The sequence below is a fragment of the Thermothielavioides terrestris genome, chromosome 4 (genome assembly GCF_000226115.1).
Source record: "Thermothielavioides terrestris NRRL 8126 chromosome 4, complete sequence".
Lineage (NCBI taxonomy): Eukaryota > Fungi > Ascomycota > Sordariomycetes > Sordariales > Chaetomiaceae > Thermothielavioides > Thermothielavioides terrestris.
In genome coordinates, this window is record NC_016460.1 from 2336787 (window position 1) to 2352589 (window position 15803).

The 15803-nt window shown below is 60.3% G+C and overlaps 8 protein-coding genes across 8 annotated transcripts; 3 read left to right on the forward strand and 5 right to left on the reverse strand.

Moving 5' to 3' along the window:
- On the forward strand, positions 1-2189 carry THITE_2119290 (uncharacterized protein). The gene is made up of 2 exons (XM_003655465.1): positions 1-1010; positions 1095-2189. The coding sequence occupies exons 1-2, from the start codon at positions 300-302 to the stop codon at positions 2154-2156; spliced, it is 1773 nt and encodes a 590-aa protein (XP_003655513.1). The 5' UTR covers positions 1-299; the 3' UTR covers positions 2157-2189.
- A 1350-nt stretch (positions 2190-3539) lies between these two features.
- On the forward strand, positions 3540-4365 carry THITE_2119293 (uncharacterized protein). Its single transcript, XM_003655466.1, has 2 exons — positions 3540-3701; positions 3853-4365. The coding sequence occupies exons 1-2, from the start codon at positions 3603-3605 to the stop codon at positions 4084-4086; spliced, it is 333 nt and encodes a 110-aa protein (XP_003655514.1). The 5' UTR covers positions 3540-3602; the 3' UTR covers positions 4087-4365.
- Positions 4366-4591: 226 nt separating this feature from the next.
- On the reverse strand, positions 4592-7025 carry THITE_163285 (uncharacterized protein; the record flags this gene model as incomplete). Its single annotated transcript, XM_003655467.1, has 4 exons — positions 4592-5209; positions 5302-6236; positions 6323-6472; positions 6942-7025. 4 exons carry the CDS (start codon positions 7023-7025, stop codon positions 4945-4947), a joined length of 1434 nt encoding a protein of 477 aa, XP_003655515.1. The 3' UTR covers positions 4592-4944.
- Positions 7026-7154: 129 nt separating this feature from the next.
- Positions 7155-8602, reverse strand: THITE_2119296 (uncharacterized protein). Its single transcript, XM_003655468.1, has one exon. It carries the CDS (start codon positions 8490-8492, stop codon positions 7272-7274), a length of 1221 nt encoding a protein of 406 aa, XP_003655516.1. The 5' UTR covers positions 8493-8602; the 3' UTR covers positions 7155-7271.
- An 881-nt stretch (positions 8603-9483) lies between these two features.
- On the reverse strand, positions 9484-10130 carry THITE_2054846 (uncharacterized protein; the record flags this gene model as incomplete). The annotated part of the gene is made up of 4 exons (XM_003655469.1): positions 9484-9717; positions 9777-9863; positions 9928-9974; positions 10067-10130. 4 exons carry the CDS (start codon positions 10128-10130, stop codon positions 9484-9486), a joined length of 432 nt encoding a protein of 143 aa, XP_003655517.1.
- Positions 10131-10580: 450 nt separating this feature from the next.
- Positions 10581-11326, forward strand: THITE_2119299 (uncharacterized protein). The gene has a single exon (XM_003655470.1). It carries the CDS (start codon positions 10705-10707, stop codon positions 11182-11184), a length of 480 nt encoding a protein of 159 aa, XP_003655518.1. The 5' UTR covers positions 10581-10704; the 3' UTR covers positions 11185-11326.
- THITE_2119301 (uncharacterized protein) lies at positions 11306-12310 on the reverse strand. Its single transcript, XM_003655471.1, has 3 exons — positions 11656-12310; positions 11563-11591; positions 11306-11508 (listed from the first exon to the last, which is right to left on the reverse strand). Exons 1-3 carry the CDS (start codon positions 12229-12231, stop codon positions 11412-11414), a joined length of 702 nt encoding a protein of 233 aa, XP_003655519.1. The 5' UTR covers positions 12232-12310; the 3' UTR covers positions 11306-11411.
- Positions 12311-12360: 50 nt separating this feature from the next.
- Positions 12361-13003, reverse strand: THITE_2119304 (uncharacterized protein). Its single transcript, XM_003655472.1, has 3 exons — positions 12756-13003; positions 12626-12680; positions 12361-12540 (listed from the first exon to the last, which is right to left on the reverse strand). Exons 1-3 carry the CDS (start codon positions 12838-12840, stop codon positions 12390-12392), a joined length of 291 nt encoding a protein of 96 aa, XP_003655520.1. The 5' UTR covers positions 12841-13003; the 3' UTR covers positions 12361-12389.
- Between the last annotated feature and the right edge of the window lie 2800 nt (positions 13004-15803).

Genomic DNA, 15803 nt, shown 5'->3' on the forward strand with positions numbered 1-15803 from the left:
ACGCGGCACTGCCACGCAGCAGCAACAACGAACAACTAAACGACGGTGCCCACTGCCCGCTGCGGGACTCGGCGAGCCTTGGGAACCGTTGTCTATCTCCATCCTTCCCTTGGAGATCTGCAACTTGACATTTTCAACATTTCGGCAGCGACTACGACGCTCCATCTTGAGGGTCACGATTTCTGTTCTTCAAATACGGCAAATATTAGGTTTAACAAGCGACTCGGTGTATTGCTAGGAAGTGGCAGTTTAAGCGGGACGCGGAGTTCTTGACTCAGAAGGACGGCACAGCAGACATCATGGCTGGAGGATCCGCGACGGCCGCACAGCAAGGCGGGGCGCACGGTCAGGGCGCGGCCACATCGAGCGTGGACCCGGATGTCGTGAACGAGATGCTCGGGCACTACCTCTTCGTCGTTCTGGGCGCCATTTCGGTGGTGCTGGCCGCCTGGCGGCTCACCACGCTCCTGGTCCGCTACGTCCGGACCGTGGCGTGCCTCTACAACGACACGCAGCGCTACTTCGCCCAAGCGTCCGACGAGCTCTCGTGGTTCAAGCGCAACGTGCTCTACGCACCCATCCTCCGCAAGCGGCACAACCGCGAGTTCCAGCTCAGCTCGGCACTCAACGTCGGCACGCTGCCCACCCGCCTGCAGCTTGTCTTCTTGCTCGGCTACTTCGCGACCAACGTGGCTTTCTGCGTCATCACCATCGACTTCTCGGGCCCGTTCACCCAGGTTGCCGCTCTCGTGCGGAACCGGACCGGCGTGCTTGCCACGGTCAACATGATCCCTCTTTTCCTGATGGCCGGCAGGAACAATCCCCTGATTCCCCTCCTCGGCATCTCCTTTGACACGTTCAACCTGCTTCACCGCTGGCTGGGCCGGATCGTAATCCTGGAGGCGCTCGCCCACACCCTGGCGTTCCTCATCGGCGACGCGTCGACCGCCGGCTGGAACGCCGCCTTCCAAACCGTCTTCAGGGTCCAATACATGATGTGGGGATTCATTGTACGTTCTCTTGCCCTTGATCCTGCCTACCTAATCTCTGAATGGACTTGACCGCTAACCTTTTTTTTTCCTGGTTCTTTGCAGGCAACGTGCGCGATGGTGGTCATCGGCATCCAGGCCGCGAGCATCTTCCGCCACGCCTACTACGAGACCTTCAAGCTGGCCCACATCGCGCTGGCGATCGTTGCCGTCCTCGGCCTGTGGTACCACCTCGAACTCAAGCGGCTGCCCCAGCTGCGGTACGTCTACGCGGTGGTGGCGCTGTGGGTCTTCGACCGCGCCGCGCGCCTGCTGCGCCTCGGCTACCGCAACCTCGGCGCGGGCGGCACCAAGACGCTCGTCGAGGCGCTGCCCGGCGGCGCCTGCCGCGTGACGGTCACCATGGCGCGCCCGTGGGACTTCAAGCCCGGCCAGCACGCCTACCTGTACATGCCGACGATCGGCTACTGGCAGTCGCACCCGTTCACGGTCGCCTGGAGCGACGAGGCTGACCAGCCGGACGGCGAGAAGCTGCCGATGGACCGGCAGGACGTGCTGGCCAAGCGCAAGACGACCGTCTCCTTCATCATCCGCGGCCGCACCGGCTTCACGGGCGCGCTGTACAGCCGCGCGGCGGCGCGCCCGGACGGCCGGATGGTGACGCGCTGCCTGGTCGAGGGACCCTACCGCGGCTCCAGCCGGCTGCGCTCGTACGGCACGGTGATGCTGTTCGCGGGCGGCGTGGGCATCACGCAGGCGGTGCCGCACGTGCGCGACCTGGTGGCCGGCTTCGGCAACGGCACGGTGGCGACGCGCAAGGTCGTGCTGGTCTGGACGATCCAGAGCCCCGAGCACCTCGAGTGGATCCGGCCCTGGATGACCGAGGTGCTGGCCATGGAGAGGCGCCGCGAGGTCCTGCGCGTCCTGCTCTTCGTCAGCCGCCCGCGCTCCACCAAGGAGATCCACAGCCCCAGCGCGACCGTGCAGATGTTCCCCGGCCGCCCCAACATCGACATGCTGCTGGGCATGGAGATGGAGAGCCAGGTCGGCGCCATGGCCGTCTCGGTGTGCGGGCCCGGCGCGCTGAGCGACGAGGTGCGCCGCGCCGTGCGGGTCAGGCAGTACCAGGGCAACGTGGACTTTGTGGAGGAGGCCTTCTCCTGGTAGAGGGGAGAGGAGGGGAGGGGAGGGAAAGAGAGAGAGAAAGAAGGCCGGAAGAGGTCTGTCGGCGTTCAAGCCGGAACCGCGGTTGTTGGGTCATAGACGGTGCCGATTTGATTTCCCCTGTCTTGGGATCTATCTGTCCGTCGCTCTCGGGCCACCCTCGGGACCGGATAGATACCGCGTTCTGTTCTGGCTGGAACTCTGGTGGAGCACGAGATCTTCTTGTACATCGTATGCTTTTTTGTCTTTCCACCCCGCGGGCGTATTAGCGTGGATTAGTATGTACATATCTTACTTGCAAAAGCTCTGTGTTCATGGTTTACACAAACGCCAGATGATGCTGCAATTGCCGTGACGCTCAGGTATCATGATGCCTGAGCTGTGGTGACCTAACTGTGATGTTCTGTTTGCGGAAGACTATAGTGTAGTTACACATTACTGCGCTGCCTGTTGCCAATTCGAGACTGAGAATCAGCAAGTCTCAGAGTTGCAGGCGGTTGAGAGCTTACGTCCTTCAACTTCCGGTGGACAGGTCCAGAAATCCATCGAACCATCCCCCAGAGCGAGCAGCAGCTTCTCGGTTTCCACAGGTGTTCTGACAGTGCTCGGAGCCAGTCCCGCTGCGGCTAGACACCCCCACCACGCCAAGCCACGCTCTTCGTCCGCTGATCCCACCCATGAGTTACACGACCGGGAACGTTGGGACGGAGCATTCCGCCAACTAACGTCAGCGGCCGTGTCAGACAAGGCATCGCCCTCGCTGCTCCGTCCTTCAGGTATTTGCTGCCATAAGTGCATACCCGGGCTCATTCTTGTGTCTTTGTCTTCCGGTGCGTTGCACAGAGATTTCAGCAACAATATAAACATTACACAGCCGTTTGTGGCGCAGCTTGTCCCTTGTTGTGTCTTGGTCTCGTGCACCGTGTCTGCCCCGCCGCCTCCCGCCTCCCAACGACCGCCCTTCGTTCCTTCTTGCTCCGTCTGCCCCAAGCTGCCCCAGGCTGCCCGCAACGCCACAGATTCAGGGACCAGCCTTCCCGGACGCCGCAGGCATTTATACATTCGAGGTCATACAGCCTGGCAATCATCTGGACGCCACTTCTTATCAGGACTCGGGCCGCACCTTACCGGTCTAGGTTACAACCTACCCGGTGCCAGGTGCAGGCGATCTGCTTCCCCGCACAAGCGATCAGAGGCAAACATCGACTTGACGTGGCCGCTTCAGCTTCTCTGGACGTTGGCATTGGCACTCCCTGTTCATAAGCAACCCACCTGCTCGGTAGCAGATTCTGAGAGAGAAAGAGTTCAGTAAGAAAGCGACCGGCAGGCCAACTACTCCCTTATTACCAGGGTGCTTGCTTCCTGCAACTCCCCAAGGAGAACTCCCTCGACACCAGACGCGCGAGAACCACTGTACCGCTCCCGACGCTATCGGAACCACAAGCCACCATGGGGCTCACCTACAACACGTACCTCAACAGCAACCGCATCTTCGGCTGCAAGGGCTGCAAAACCCACCTCGCCAACCACGACGACATCATCAGCAGGGTAAATATCACACACACATTCCCCCCCCTCCTTCCCCTCCTCTCCCCCTACCCCCCGTCCCCTCTCCCCGAACCTTCTGCCCATCCCTCCCGGCTAACCCCGCGGGTCGCGCGTTCGCGTGTGTGCGCGCGCGTGCTGCCGACGACGACAGAACTTCCGGGGCCAGCACGGCAAGGCGTACCTCTTCCACAGCGTGGTCAACGTCGAGACGGGCGAGCCGTCGGAGCGCAACATGACGACGGGGCGGCACGTGGTGCGCGACATCAGCTGCCGGCAGTGCAAGGAGGTGGTCGGGTGGAAGTACGACAAGGCGTACGAGCCGAGCGAGAAGTACAAGGAGGGCAAGTTCATCCTCGAGGCCGAGCTGCTCTGCACCGTCAGTTAGTTTGGTTTTTTTACGTCCGGTGTCCTCCCGGTTTTCCTTTTTTTCGTAAACGGCGTGGGAGTGGGCAGTTAGGGGCGAAGTTTGGAATTTGGGGGACTTGGTTCCTTTGGGGTCTGAATTGAACAATGGAGGGTGAGAGCAAGGGGGAAACAAACACGCGGCGTTGAGCACAGGCAGGGGGAGGAAGAACGCGGACGGTCGGTTGAGAGGCAGACAAGGCCGGAGTGCTTGCGGGTTCGAGCGTTGTTTTCCTTTCGTTTCCTCCGCGCCAGGCCATACACGACAGAAACATGGCGCATCACCGCAGATAGGGAGCTGGAGGAGTCATGGGGGGGTGTTTGGGTGTTTTTATGGGCTTTGATTTTTGCATTTCTTCGTTGGCTTAGTTATCACAGGGGCTGGCGTCTGAACGAAGCCCGCTGCCAACGTGCTGGTCAATCACACACTATGGATTACTTGACGGTGCATCCTTAAATAGTGACCCTGCGATTAGGCGCCGGTGCTTGGACGAGCTCGTCTATTCAGACCCCGCGCGCCTCGACTCCGCCGGCCGGAGCCGTCGAGGGTCCCCTAGCCTGTGATAACACGCCGAATGACGGACGACCTGTGTGCATACGCGTTTCCGATGACGAAAACCGAACCCAAATGCCAAAATCCAAACAAAAACCACTCGCACGCCCAACAAACGCCGCTAATGGGTCTGACAAGATATCCGTCGCGGAACCCTGAACACATCCGCCCCGATCGGTCGGTGTGTGAACATGTATATCACCATATACACAGGGATAGATAATGGGAAGGGGAGAGGAGCGAGAGCTATGCATGTACATCGGCAATGCCAACACCAAGGTAGGTAGTTCAATTATGCTCGATGGGCTCCTCGGGGAGCAGCTCCTCGACCTCGGGCACGCGGAGGAAGGCGAAGGGCGGCTGCACGACGCCGTTGAAGAGGAAGGTGGAGTAGACGAGCAGGGCGAAGCCGAGGACCTGCAGCCACTTGAACGTCTCCCAGCCGAGGCCGAGCGAGACGATCCAGATGAAGAGGGTGCGGCACGTGTCGATGGTCGAGCGCGAGGTGGCGCTGACGCTGCGCGTGACGGACAGGCCGAAGAAGTTGAAGCCGCTGGATTGCAGAGTACCTGTGTTAGCAGGTGCCTCATAGTTCCTACGACGATTCGGGGGAGGAAAAAGGGGGGAGGAAGGCGAGAGACTCACCCGATGCTGATCATGATCAGGATGCTCGACACAAACACGGCGCGGTACTCCCAGAACTGGCGCCAGCCCTCCACCATGTCGAACGGACCGCCGCGGCCGGCCTCGGTCCGCCCGATCGCGGCATGCAGCACCAGCATGCCCAGCAGCGTCACGATGAACCCGAACAGGCCCTCCCACCCGACCACCCGGATCGGCTCAATCGCCGACCGCTCAAGGATCCACTCCTCCAGCACGAACTGAGTCGCCGTAAACACCTGCGCGCCCGCAATCATGAACACGCCCACGATGACCCGCAGCGCATCCGCCCCGACCCCGGCCGCGCTGTCATCAACATCCCCATGCCCAGCAACGGCATCAGCGTGCTTCTTATCCGGCTGGATCGCGCCCGCGAGCCCGACGATGGCCACGCCGAGCACGACGCCAAGCAGCGACAGCCACTGGAACAGGTGCAGGTGGCGGCGCAGGAAGACGACGCTGAACAGGCCGACGAACAGCACGAGCGCGCCGCGCGTCATCTGGTAGATGGACGCCGCCACCAGCAGCAGGCCCGCGTTCATCAGCGTCGTGCCGAGGATGTCGCAGATGGCCGGCAGCGCGAGCAGCGTCACGCGCCAGCCGCCCAGCACCGGGGGTGCTCCCGCGTGCGGCTTGGCGGCCGCCGCGGCGGGGTTGAGCGCCGTGGTGGAGTGGATACTGGCGGCGTCGGCCTCGTCGGCGGCGGTGGCAGTGGTGGGGAGGGGTTGGTAGGCGGCGGCGCCGGTGGTGCCGGCGGTGGTGCTGCGGCCGGTGTAGCGACGGTAGAGGGAGAGCAGGCCGACGACGAGCCAGCAGCCCATTTCGCCGACGAACATCTGCAAAGTCTGGATCACCGGCTGCTCGAAGTGGCGACGCTTTGCCGGGTCCGGATTGTCGCAGTCGCGGACACATTGGTTGTCCTGGACGGGGAGGAGGTTCGGTTAGCTGCCATTTGCGCCCCAAGTAGGGTCCGAAGGGGTGCGCTGCCCAGGTAGGTGGCTGTTACCTGGTACTTGGTCAAGAGCGTGTTGCAGACGCCCGTGAAGAGCATCATGGCTACCAGGAACGGGATGATGGCCCGCGCGGGAATGATTGACGTCGCCATCTTGGTGGTGATGTAGGTTATGAACGGCCTCGGGGCGTTGAACGAGCAAAGCTGCCGAGGAAGCACTGTAACTGGAGTTATCTGGCAGGGACTGCAGTCCCTGGATAAACGGCACCGGGTCGGCGGCAATTCGAACCAGAGCCAGCTGGCTGTCCAACAATGAGGCTAAATCCTTGCCAGCGGCAACTGCCCCGATCTGGTGATGAATAGAGGGACGGCGACGAGCGCGGTCCCTATAAGGCGTTGGGGAACGGAGCCCAGAGGCAACTGGGCTGTTTGGCCTCCTCGGTTTCGGCCTTCGTGGAAGGAAGGCTGGTCGGACGGCAAGACCGCATGACGCTGCTGAGTGGGCCCCAAGATAAGGCCAGCCAGCCAGGCGCCCTGCTGACCCACCGGCTAACTCATGGAGTGCTTGAACGGAACCGGGCTGGCAACCCGGGCCAACAAGAACCGTCCACATGGGGCCCTCGCCCACTGGGGTCAGCCTCACTCAATTGAAGGGATGTTTTGCAGCCCGAACCTCGAGTCGGACTGCAGCGTCGGGGCTCACTACGTGCTTGTCCGAGATCAAGTCGCGGCGGAAAGAATGGCTGATGACTGCCATTACGGTGTATGAGTGTGTTGCCCGGATTACCCTGATCTGATCTATACGCTCAGTGCTCGCCCTTTACGCCCAGTGACCCCAATCCGGTGTGTGTCCGGAACACCCTGGTAACTGCTTCCAACGCCGTGACTTGTAAACGGGTATCCTGTTCTCGCAACTCGAGATCAACACAAGCAGACCAATGCAAGCCCCAACTCCGTTCGCCCGTCTATTGGAAATAGTCCCAGGTGATGCACCTCCCACGCCCTATTTCCCAATGTCGGCCCGGCCCCGATCCTTCGGCTTCTTGTCCTTGATGTTGTTGTAGTGTGGAATGCCAAGCTCCTTGTCGCGCGCCAGCTTCTCAAGATCCCGCTCGGTGAGAGGCACGCCCTCGATGCTCTTAACCTTCTTGCCCTCCAAGAACATGACCAGCCCGCCCACCATGGCGATGATGCAGGCGATGGCTACCAGGAAGCCCGTCGCCCAGCTCGGCCGGTCGTATCTGTTCATGCCCCACATGATCCCGCAGAGCGCGCACTGGGCAAACGTATTCCAGACCATCGACCAAATCACAAGGTCCAGCTTCCACACTGCGGTCGCCGGCGCTCGCGTCCCGGTCAATGGGGCCTTCGGCATGTTCTTCTCTGGAATCGGCACGAAGCTGCTGGGAAGGCCATCAGGGATATTGCCGGGCCCAACGTCCGGCGCGAGCTCCTCCGTGCCCCGTAGCCGGAACCAGCCGTTATGGATACCAGCGAGCCGCCGCAGCCCGTCGTAATTCTTCGAGACGCGGTACTGGAGCAGATAGTACAGGTCGCGAAACCTCCAGGGCGCGAGGCCAAACGCCGTGACGCAGAAGAGACCCGTAAGGATCTGGGAATCCCATTCGATCCACTTCCGCCGCGGAGAGTTGATGTCGTCGCAGGTGGGGTAGCACATGGCCGGTGAGGCGTTGCAGAGGAGCAGGAAGAGCATGCCGCCCCATGCCACGACGTTGAGTCCGTAGACGGTCCAGAAGAAACCCATTGGTGTCAGGAAGAAGTTCCAAAAGGCTTTCAGCCCGTGCCGTATTGTCTCTGCCCAGCTGTATTTTGGCGGAAAGTGATAGCCGTTCTCGAATGGTTCGGTGCATTCCAATGCCCGAGGGGTCTGCCCCGTGAGGGTCGCTTGTTCAGAGGCAGTCACAGGGGTGTCACCCACGTCTGATGGTCGGGAATCTTCAGGGCTGCCCGCTCGCTTCGCGGTGCGTTCCGCAATCTGTGATGTTGCATCTTTTCGTCCCGTCAGAGGTGCCAATACTTGCTCGTCCAGCTGTGTCCGCCCGGAGAACACCGAGGAGGCGACATCGCCAGCGACGGCTGCGAGCCCTTGGTGTGGCTGGGAGTGCCCGAAACCCTGCGACAGCCTCCGAATGACCGACGAGGTCTTGGAACGGCTCGAGTCTTGCCCTCCGGTAGAATCGTCGTTGTGGGTGGGCTCGGCCATCTTGTTAAAGGCGAGAGTGTTGGGGGGGCGGGTGAGAGCTAAAGTTCGATCCGGATCAGGAGCCGTTGCAGGGACGGAAGATGGGTAACGGAGCGGCGATCGGTCGAGCGATGGTCAATCGGGGTCATGGCCCAGACAGAATGAAATGAAACCACTGCAACGACAAAGAAATATGGCCTGCTTCGAAACACAATGTATCGGGAATCAGAGACAAATAAATTCTACTGTGAAAAGTGCGCGACCAACAGGTCGTCTGCGACGACCACGGAGGTCCTGAAGGCGCAGGCGAAGGTGTGACGACACTTGTGCAAGCCCTTGCAAGGGACGAGATCCAGATTGGCGCCGCAGCCATCTGGGTGCTGGAACCCTGTCACAGACCGGTCAATTACACTCTTTGAGATGGAGACCGCTTAGCCTAAAATGTGCTAGCGCTGTCTTGAAGCCTGGGGGCTTAGTGTGTATTCCGGCAGTTATTCCAAAGGGTATTTGCTGAGCAAAGCCCCCCGACGCCGTGCCAAATACCGTACGTGGACACGTCTTGCCAAAGGCTTGTATTCTTGTGGATGAATTTGAGAATCCTTGCCTCACTCGTATCCAGAAACCAGATGTCTTCGTCTAAGGGCGCGGCTGACCGTAACTGCCTAGGTAATTGGCCCAACAGTCCTGCGCGTTCGCGGCCAGGTTTGCTTACTATGGACACTTGTGCGGCCTCCTTCAAGCCACTGCCCGTCTCCACCGGCATCCCCGTTGCTTGCCTCTCGGCTGAGTTGACTCCGCTGCATTCCATCTCACCTGCGCCTGAGCCATTCCGGTAGACCGTTCGAAAAGGTCTACGCCGCCAAGAAGCCTTTCCTTTTCCTCTGAGGTCGGCGCTCCTTCGACCTCCCCAACTGTGTATTAAGAAGTCCAATAGTCCCTCAACCTCCGGACGCGTCAGGTTCATCCGCTCGGTGTTGCGGGCCCAGGGAATCGCCTGACAGGTCGATCTGGTTTAATACTTGTGCCTCGTGCTGTAATCCTTGGGGCTGACCACCAGACCCCTGCCCTTTTTGGCGCCCCGGTACACCGTCTCGATGATGTCGATGAGCTCCTGCTTGTCCTCAAGCACCCAGTTGAGCTTGTTGTTGTTGCCGGTGCCGAAGTCGCACATGATGTGTTTGTTGCGGAAGAAGAACATGATGGAGCACGGGTCGTAGAGCTCGTACATGGCGTTGAAATCAGGCACCTGTGCCGGGTCAGCTCGAGCTACGACTCATCACTCGCGTGAGAGCTGGGTGGACCAACCTGGTCGATGTCGCAGAGGTAAATGACGGCAAAGTTCTTGACGCGCTCGGCGATCTTGAAGAGCGTCTCATCCTGGCGCATGCAGTCCTGAAAGAGCAAGGTGTCAGTTCGTCCGTGAGGGATTCTCCGAGAGATGGGCCGTTCTACGCACCGGGTCATGGTCACGGCCGAAGCGGATCACAACAACACGTTCTTCCTCTATAATAGAGAGTCAGCCGCTAGGCTCATCACTTTTGTTTTCGGCTTGTGAGCATTGAGCAAACAGTTGATTCAGATCCTGTGCGACGAACCTGAGAGGATGGCCTGGTCGACGTGCCAGCCCGATGGCAAGTGCGGGAGAAGGACGGAACCCATTTCGTCACGCTGTCCTTGATGAAGATGCGGCGTTGAAGACAAATGGGAGATGAAATGGACCACGAGTTGAAGAAGTTGGTGTTGAGACTTGCAGAGGCGGCAGCGATCGCCTGAAAGATGGATGTTTCTCGATGCCTTAAAGCACAAGCAGCAAGGCCAATAACGGTGGCGAACACTTTCTGTCACGGAAAGTTACGCGCGACCTAATCCAACGAAACTTCGATACCAACACATTAGACGGAAACAGCCTAGATACACTCTCAGTCCAAAGGCGTCTCGGGAACACCTTGTAGTTCTACTAGCAAACTAGAATATCATTTGTGTTCGAGAAATCCGGGTAGGATAAGAGCTCGCGCAGCGTTCAACTTGCACATTGAGCATGTATGGATACTGTACGTACACAGTAGGTATTCCGTTCGTACAATCCCCAAGATGGCCTGCTGTGGTAAGTTACCGAGTGCCAACCCACTTTTCGCTGGCTCATTCAAGTCTGCGTTTTCACGCTCAAAACTCCCCCCAAACACCAACCATACAGCGTCAGCCAACTCAACGAGAACCAAGCTAGCCGCTGACCATGGCCTCTTTGGACCATCTCGCCGCGCTTACCAAGGTGGTGCTGAACAATCTGGAGTACCAGCACGACTGGACAGCAGTACAGACGTACACAGCTTCCAACCTCACGCGGCCTCTCGTCTACGGACTCCCGCCAAAGCGTCTCTACGTGCACCCGGACGAGCAGATCGCCATCATCAAGGCCGAGAAAGCGTTGGGAGAGCGCATCCCGCAGGAGCCCGAACTCGAGTGGGTGTTGCCGCTGCACCTCTCCGAGAAATGGTCGCCCGCGCAGTTTGCGGCTGTCTTCGATGCCATCGAGGCCATTCCGCCGGGGGGCGCGGACAAGGTGCCGTTTGATGCGCAGGGCAATGGTGCCGAGTGGAAGCTCTGGCGTGGGCCGAAGCGTGGAAAACGGATCCTGCTTGCGACGGTCCAGGATGACTCGACAATTACCTACTACTGGATACATGACGGGCTTGTGAAGCCGAGGCAGAACTGAGGGTCGAGTAACCATACTTCCAGAAACCTTGGGTATCACCCCAGGACTCCTCTCCCAGCGACTGGTTCCTCGTCCTTTCAGGGCTTGAAAATGACCTTCTGCACCTTCATCTGGTCAAACAGGTCATAGCCTTTGACCGCTTCTGACAGCGGCATGATGTTGTCGAACATAAAGCTGTTGAGTGGAAAGTCAGCACATACCGTCGCTGGCAGCTTCAACGGGTCCGCCTACCTGAGCTTGTCCTGGTTCTTTGCCAACACCGGCAGCGCCTCAGGGAAGACGGACCGAACCGGGCAGCGGCCCATCTGGATCCTCAGATTCTTGCTGTTGCCGATCAGCCGCTGGCGAGTGCAAAAACACCCAGCACCGTCCGCTTACCCGTAGGCCTCGCTTCCCGTCCAGGGTATCTGCCGGCCAGTCAGCAAACAAGCTGGGCGCGCCACACCGTCCCGTCGGGGCCGGCAAACCCACCTCGGCATTGTGCACCCCGATGCTGCTGATGACCCCGAACGGCCGCAGCAGGTCAAACGCAGTCCTCAGCGCCGGGCTCAGCCCCACCACCTCGATCACCGCGTCCGCGCCCCTCCCCTCCGTCACGGCCCTCACCCTCTCCAGCATCGCCTCCTTCCCCTCCGAAAAATCCAGCGGCTCGGCGCCCAGCCGCCGGGCCAGCTCCAGCCGCGCCGGCACGCTGTCCACCGCGAACAGGTGCCTCGGCCGGTACTCGAGCGCCGAGACCAGCGCGCACAGGCCGACGGGCCCGCAGCCGACCACGACGACGGTCGCCTCGGCCGCCGGCAGCGACGGCGGCAGCAGCGCGAAGGCGTTGCGCGCCCCGAAGAAGCCCGTCGGGAAGATGTCGGCCATGAGGATCAGCGCGCGGTCGTCGACCAGGGGCGAGCCGGCCGCGGGCGCCTTCACGACGGTGCCGTCGGCGTGCGGCACCCGCACGTACTCGGCCTGCCCGCCGTCGAGCGCCGCCGAGCCGAAGAGCTTCCCCTGCGAGCACCGCGCCGAGAAGCCGTGCTTGCAGTAGAAGCAGGTCATGCTGGATGCGGCGCGGGGGCGCGCGATGCCCCGGCCGGCAGGTTAGTGGTCTGGACCTCGAGCGGGGAAGAAGACTGGGGTTTGGGAAAGAAAGAGGGACGGGTGTTGTGAGGCTTTTGGGTTGGAACGGAACAAAAGGGAAGGCGAGGGCTTTTTTCTTACCAGGAGACGGTGAAGGGCGCGACGACCTTGTCGCCCACCGCGACGGTCGTGACCGCGCTGCCTGCTTCGACGACGGTGCCTACGAACTCGTGGCCCATGATGAAGCCGGTGGGTGAGGGCTGGTGGCCGCGGAAGACGTGCAGCTCTCTGAGGGCATGTCGATGTGTGTCAGTGGTGTTGTCACTTGCGTATCCAAAGCACAGATTGAGGCGTGGAGGGATGGTGTGCATACGAGCCGCAGAGTGCCGTGGCCTGGACCTTGACGATGATGTCGGTGGGTTGTTGCACTGCCATGTCATGTCAGGTCAGGTCGGTTTCTAAGGCGGCGAAGGCTCAACTCAGCGGATCGTCGGGCTGCTTGCACTTGGGAACGGGCCTGTCTTCCACAGCGACATGTTTGGGTCCGTGGAAGACCACAGCCTTCATGGTTGCCGGAAGGTTGGACATGCTGGCGTTCGACTCTGGGCAATACTGGACGTGCTTAGGTCTTGCTTCACGAGCTCAAACTCTCCCGGGCCGAGCAAGACCCAGTGCTCTCAGCTGGATTGTTTGTGCCTGTTATGTGTAAAACAACCCCGGGACGGTCATCGGAGTCTGCAATTAGAAAGCAGAAGCTGCGGCTTGCGAGGCTACTTGGGCGAAAGCGAGTCTATTACTGATCTTCTTCATGCCCCGATGTCGTTGGGGTAAGGTGACAGAAGTGGCAATCATACGGATACCATAGCGCCCCATTGCACCTCCTCCTCTCCCCGCCCTTGTGGCCCCATACGGATGCGGGGACGACTGATAACCGGGCCGAGTGGTCTACCGAGGCAGATTGAAGAGGAGCAGACAGCATCCATTGATCAGCCGCGGCATCCCGAGACCGGGGCTTTCGCTGTCGAAGCGGATGGTGTATTTCGGGCACTACCTAATGACTTGTCGATGCAGGATATATTCCGCATTCAGGAGTCCAGCGCCAGTCGGCATGCAGTGGTCTCCGTGCTTTAGGCTCGACATACGGAGAGGGGCAGGAGGGTTGCTTCAATGCTCTGCCGGCGGCCCGGTGAAGCTACGTCAAAAGAGCGCCCACGAACAATAGAGCGTCAGGAGTTGTCGGTGGAGCGTGCGAGTATAAGTGGTAGTGGAAACTACCGAATAGGAGGTCGCTGGGCCAGCTCAACACAATGCCAGCTCGCTTTCACCGCAAACAAGCCATGGCCGCCCAACCAGCTACCCGGTTGTCTGAGCCGAATCACCTCCGAGGATCAGAGCTGAGGCTCGAGCTGTTGTTGTTCTTCAAGGGTCGGCAGGCTCACCCGTGGAGCCAAAATCGCTGCGACACCTGCCCATGGAGCAGCCGCCGCGGTACTGTATGTACATTGAAGCGCTAAGCACCGGCAAGCCGTTCCCGTCTGCAAAAGACTGAAAAGCTACCTACTTCGAATCACGAGCCTCCCAAGCTAGCAGCCGCGTTGTTGGCAGCGGAAGAGCTACACCACATGTCTCGCTCCCTGTGGTGCGGCGCCCCAGCGACAGCGTCGGCGACCCTTGACCGTGAATGGCCAGCACGGCCCGCACCATACCTCGCACGTCACCCGAAGTGAGCGGCGGCGGGATCTTGTGCGGTGGAACGTCCCGAGCCATATCAAGATGAGCGGCTGACGGGAAACAGGAAGCCAAACCGTAACGGCCAGGGCGACGGGGGCCGCTGGCCCGGGCCATTGGGTAGAATCCGCTGCACCCGCAAAGCGTATCACGACGTGATGACTTCGATCCAGCCGGCGTCGCGCTCCCGATGGTCAATCCGAGAAGGTAACACGTTATGGTGTCACAGTGGTGGTGCCACAGCCGCGGAGCTGGATCCCGCAAGCGGTATCTGAAGCTCACCACGGCAGCATCTTGGTCTTCCACATGGTCGAGTGCAAGTCTCGCTGTGTCTGTGTTCGGAGACTGTCCGAAGCGAAGGGGTCACGCGCACCAGGCGGAGGACGTGCCCATCCATGGCGTCAGGGGATCTTAATACACACACTGATCTGACTGATCGATTGCTTGGGATTGCTTGGCATCCTAGCGCCGCCATCAAAAGCTGTGACGGCGCACGGTGTAGCCTGCCATTGTTTGCACTGATCTCGATGTAGTCCTCCCCCCTGCTGAGGCTCACTGGGGTCGCAGGCATACCGCGACGTCCTCATGTGGCGGCTGAGGAACGTCGACGCCAGAGCCGGCTAAACTTCAAATCGATCACTGCATGGCGCCCTCCCGAGGGTACACGTGCTGTCCGCCGCCCAACCACGACTGCCGTTCTCAAAGAGGATACATCACAGGTGACACACCGCATTTAGCGGGGCATTTTTGGGGGAGTCGCTCTGCTGCAGGCGGGCAGGCATCTCTCACCGCCGCGGCTGGGTACATAGTGTACATACAATGGTAAGATATTTCTTCGCATGACACGGAGAGCCTGTCTATCCCATGTCTCGCAGCCCGTATGCTGTGGTTCTGGCCGCGGCAGGGTTAAAGAAGATCTTGCTGTGGTCAATGAACAGATCAACCAAGCGCGAGCCGCCGCTGCCAGAACCGGGACGGGACATAGCAGCTCCGTGAGCCCTCGGGTGGGGGTTGGGAAGGGGGGGGGGGGCGGGGGGGAAGGGAGGAAGGAATGTTGGGGGATGCTCGCCGGGCTGGCTTCGTCTGCCGCCATTGCTTACTCTGCGGCGTCTGGCTGATCTCTGCAGAACAGCCCTTGCCGTGCCTGTAGACGGAAGTGTTGCTCACTGACGAGAGGGCGGGGGTCTGCATGGTGAGCATGGCGCCGTCGTCACCTCGCTCTCCGTCATCCGGAGTGTAAGGTATGTACATACCCCCCTATCAGCGGCATTCCAGGGACGACATTTCTTTCACACAAAGGTCCACTCCGCGTTGATGCCCACTCAGTTGACTTCTGTCCAGTGTTCGGTCTCGCGTTTTGGGAAAGAAGACTTCTTTGGGAAGGGCAACAGAACGGGGCTTGCGGAGCGAGCTGCCCTCGGGCCCCCGCTGCCACTTGGCTGAGAGAGGCAAGGTTGCTGCATGGATCACGGCCTGACCCGTTGTCTGATGCGCTAGTTATTGACCGATGAGGCTGAGCCTCCGCCTGGGTCCAATCAGACCCGGGCTGTCGGTGAGCCCGTCCGCCCACCAAGACCACCAAGGAGCGGGTGATTGGGTTGGGAGGGCATGTTGAGGATGGTATTCTCGCAGCAAAACTGGCCCCATGCAGCACACTGGCGACGTGGTTGTGGCTAGTTGTCTTTGCTCTTCGATGGCCGATTCTTGGAACGTGCGAGCCAGTTGAGCCGCTGTATATATTCCATACTGTGCAGTCCATACCCGGTAGTTGTTTGCGAGGAAGATCGACAGAGCCGAGGCCCCGTGTCTGGGCTGTCGTGCTC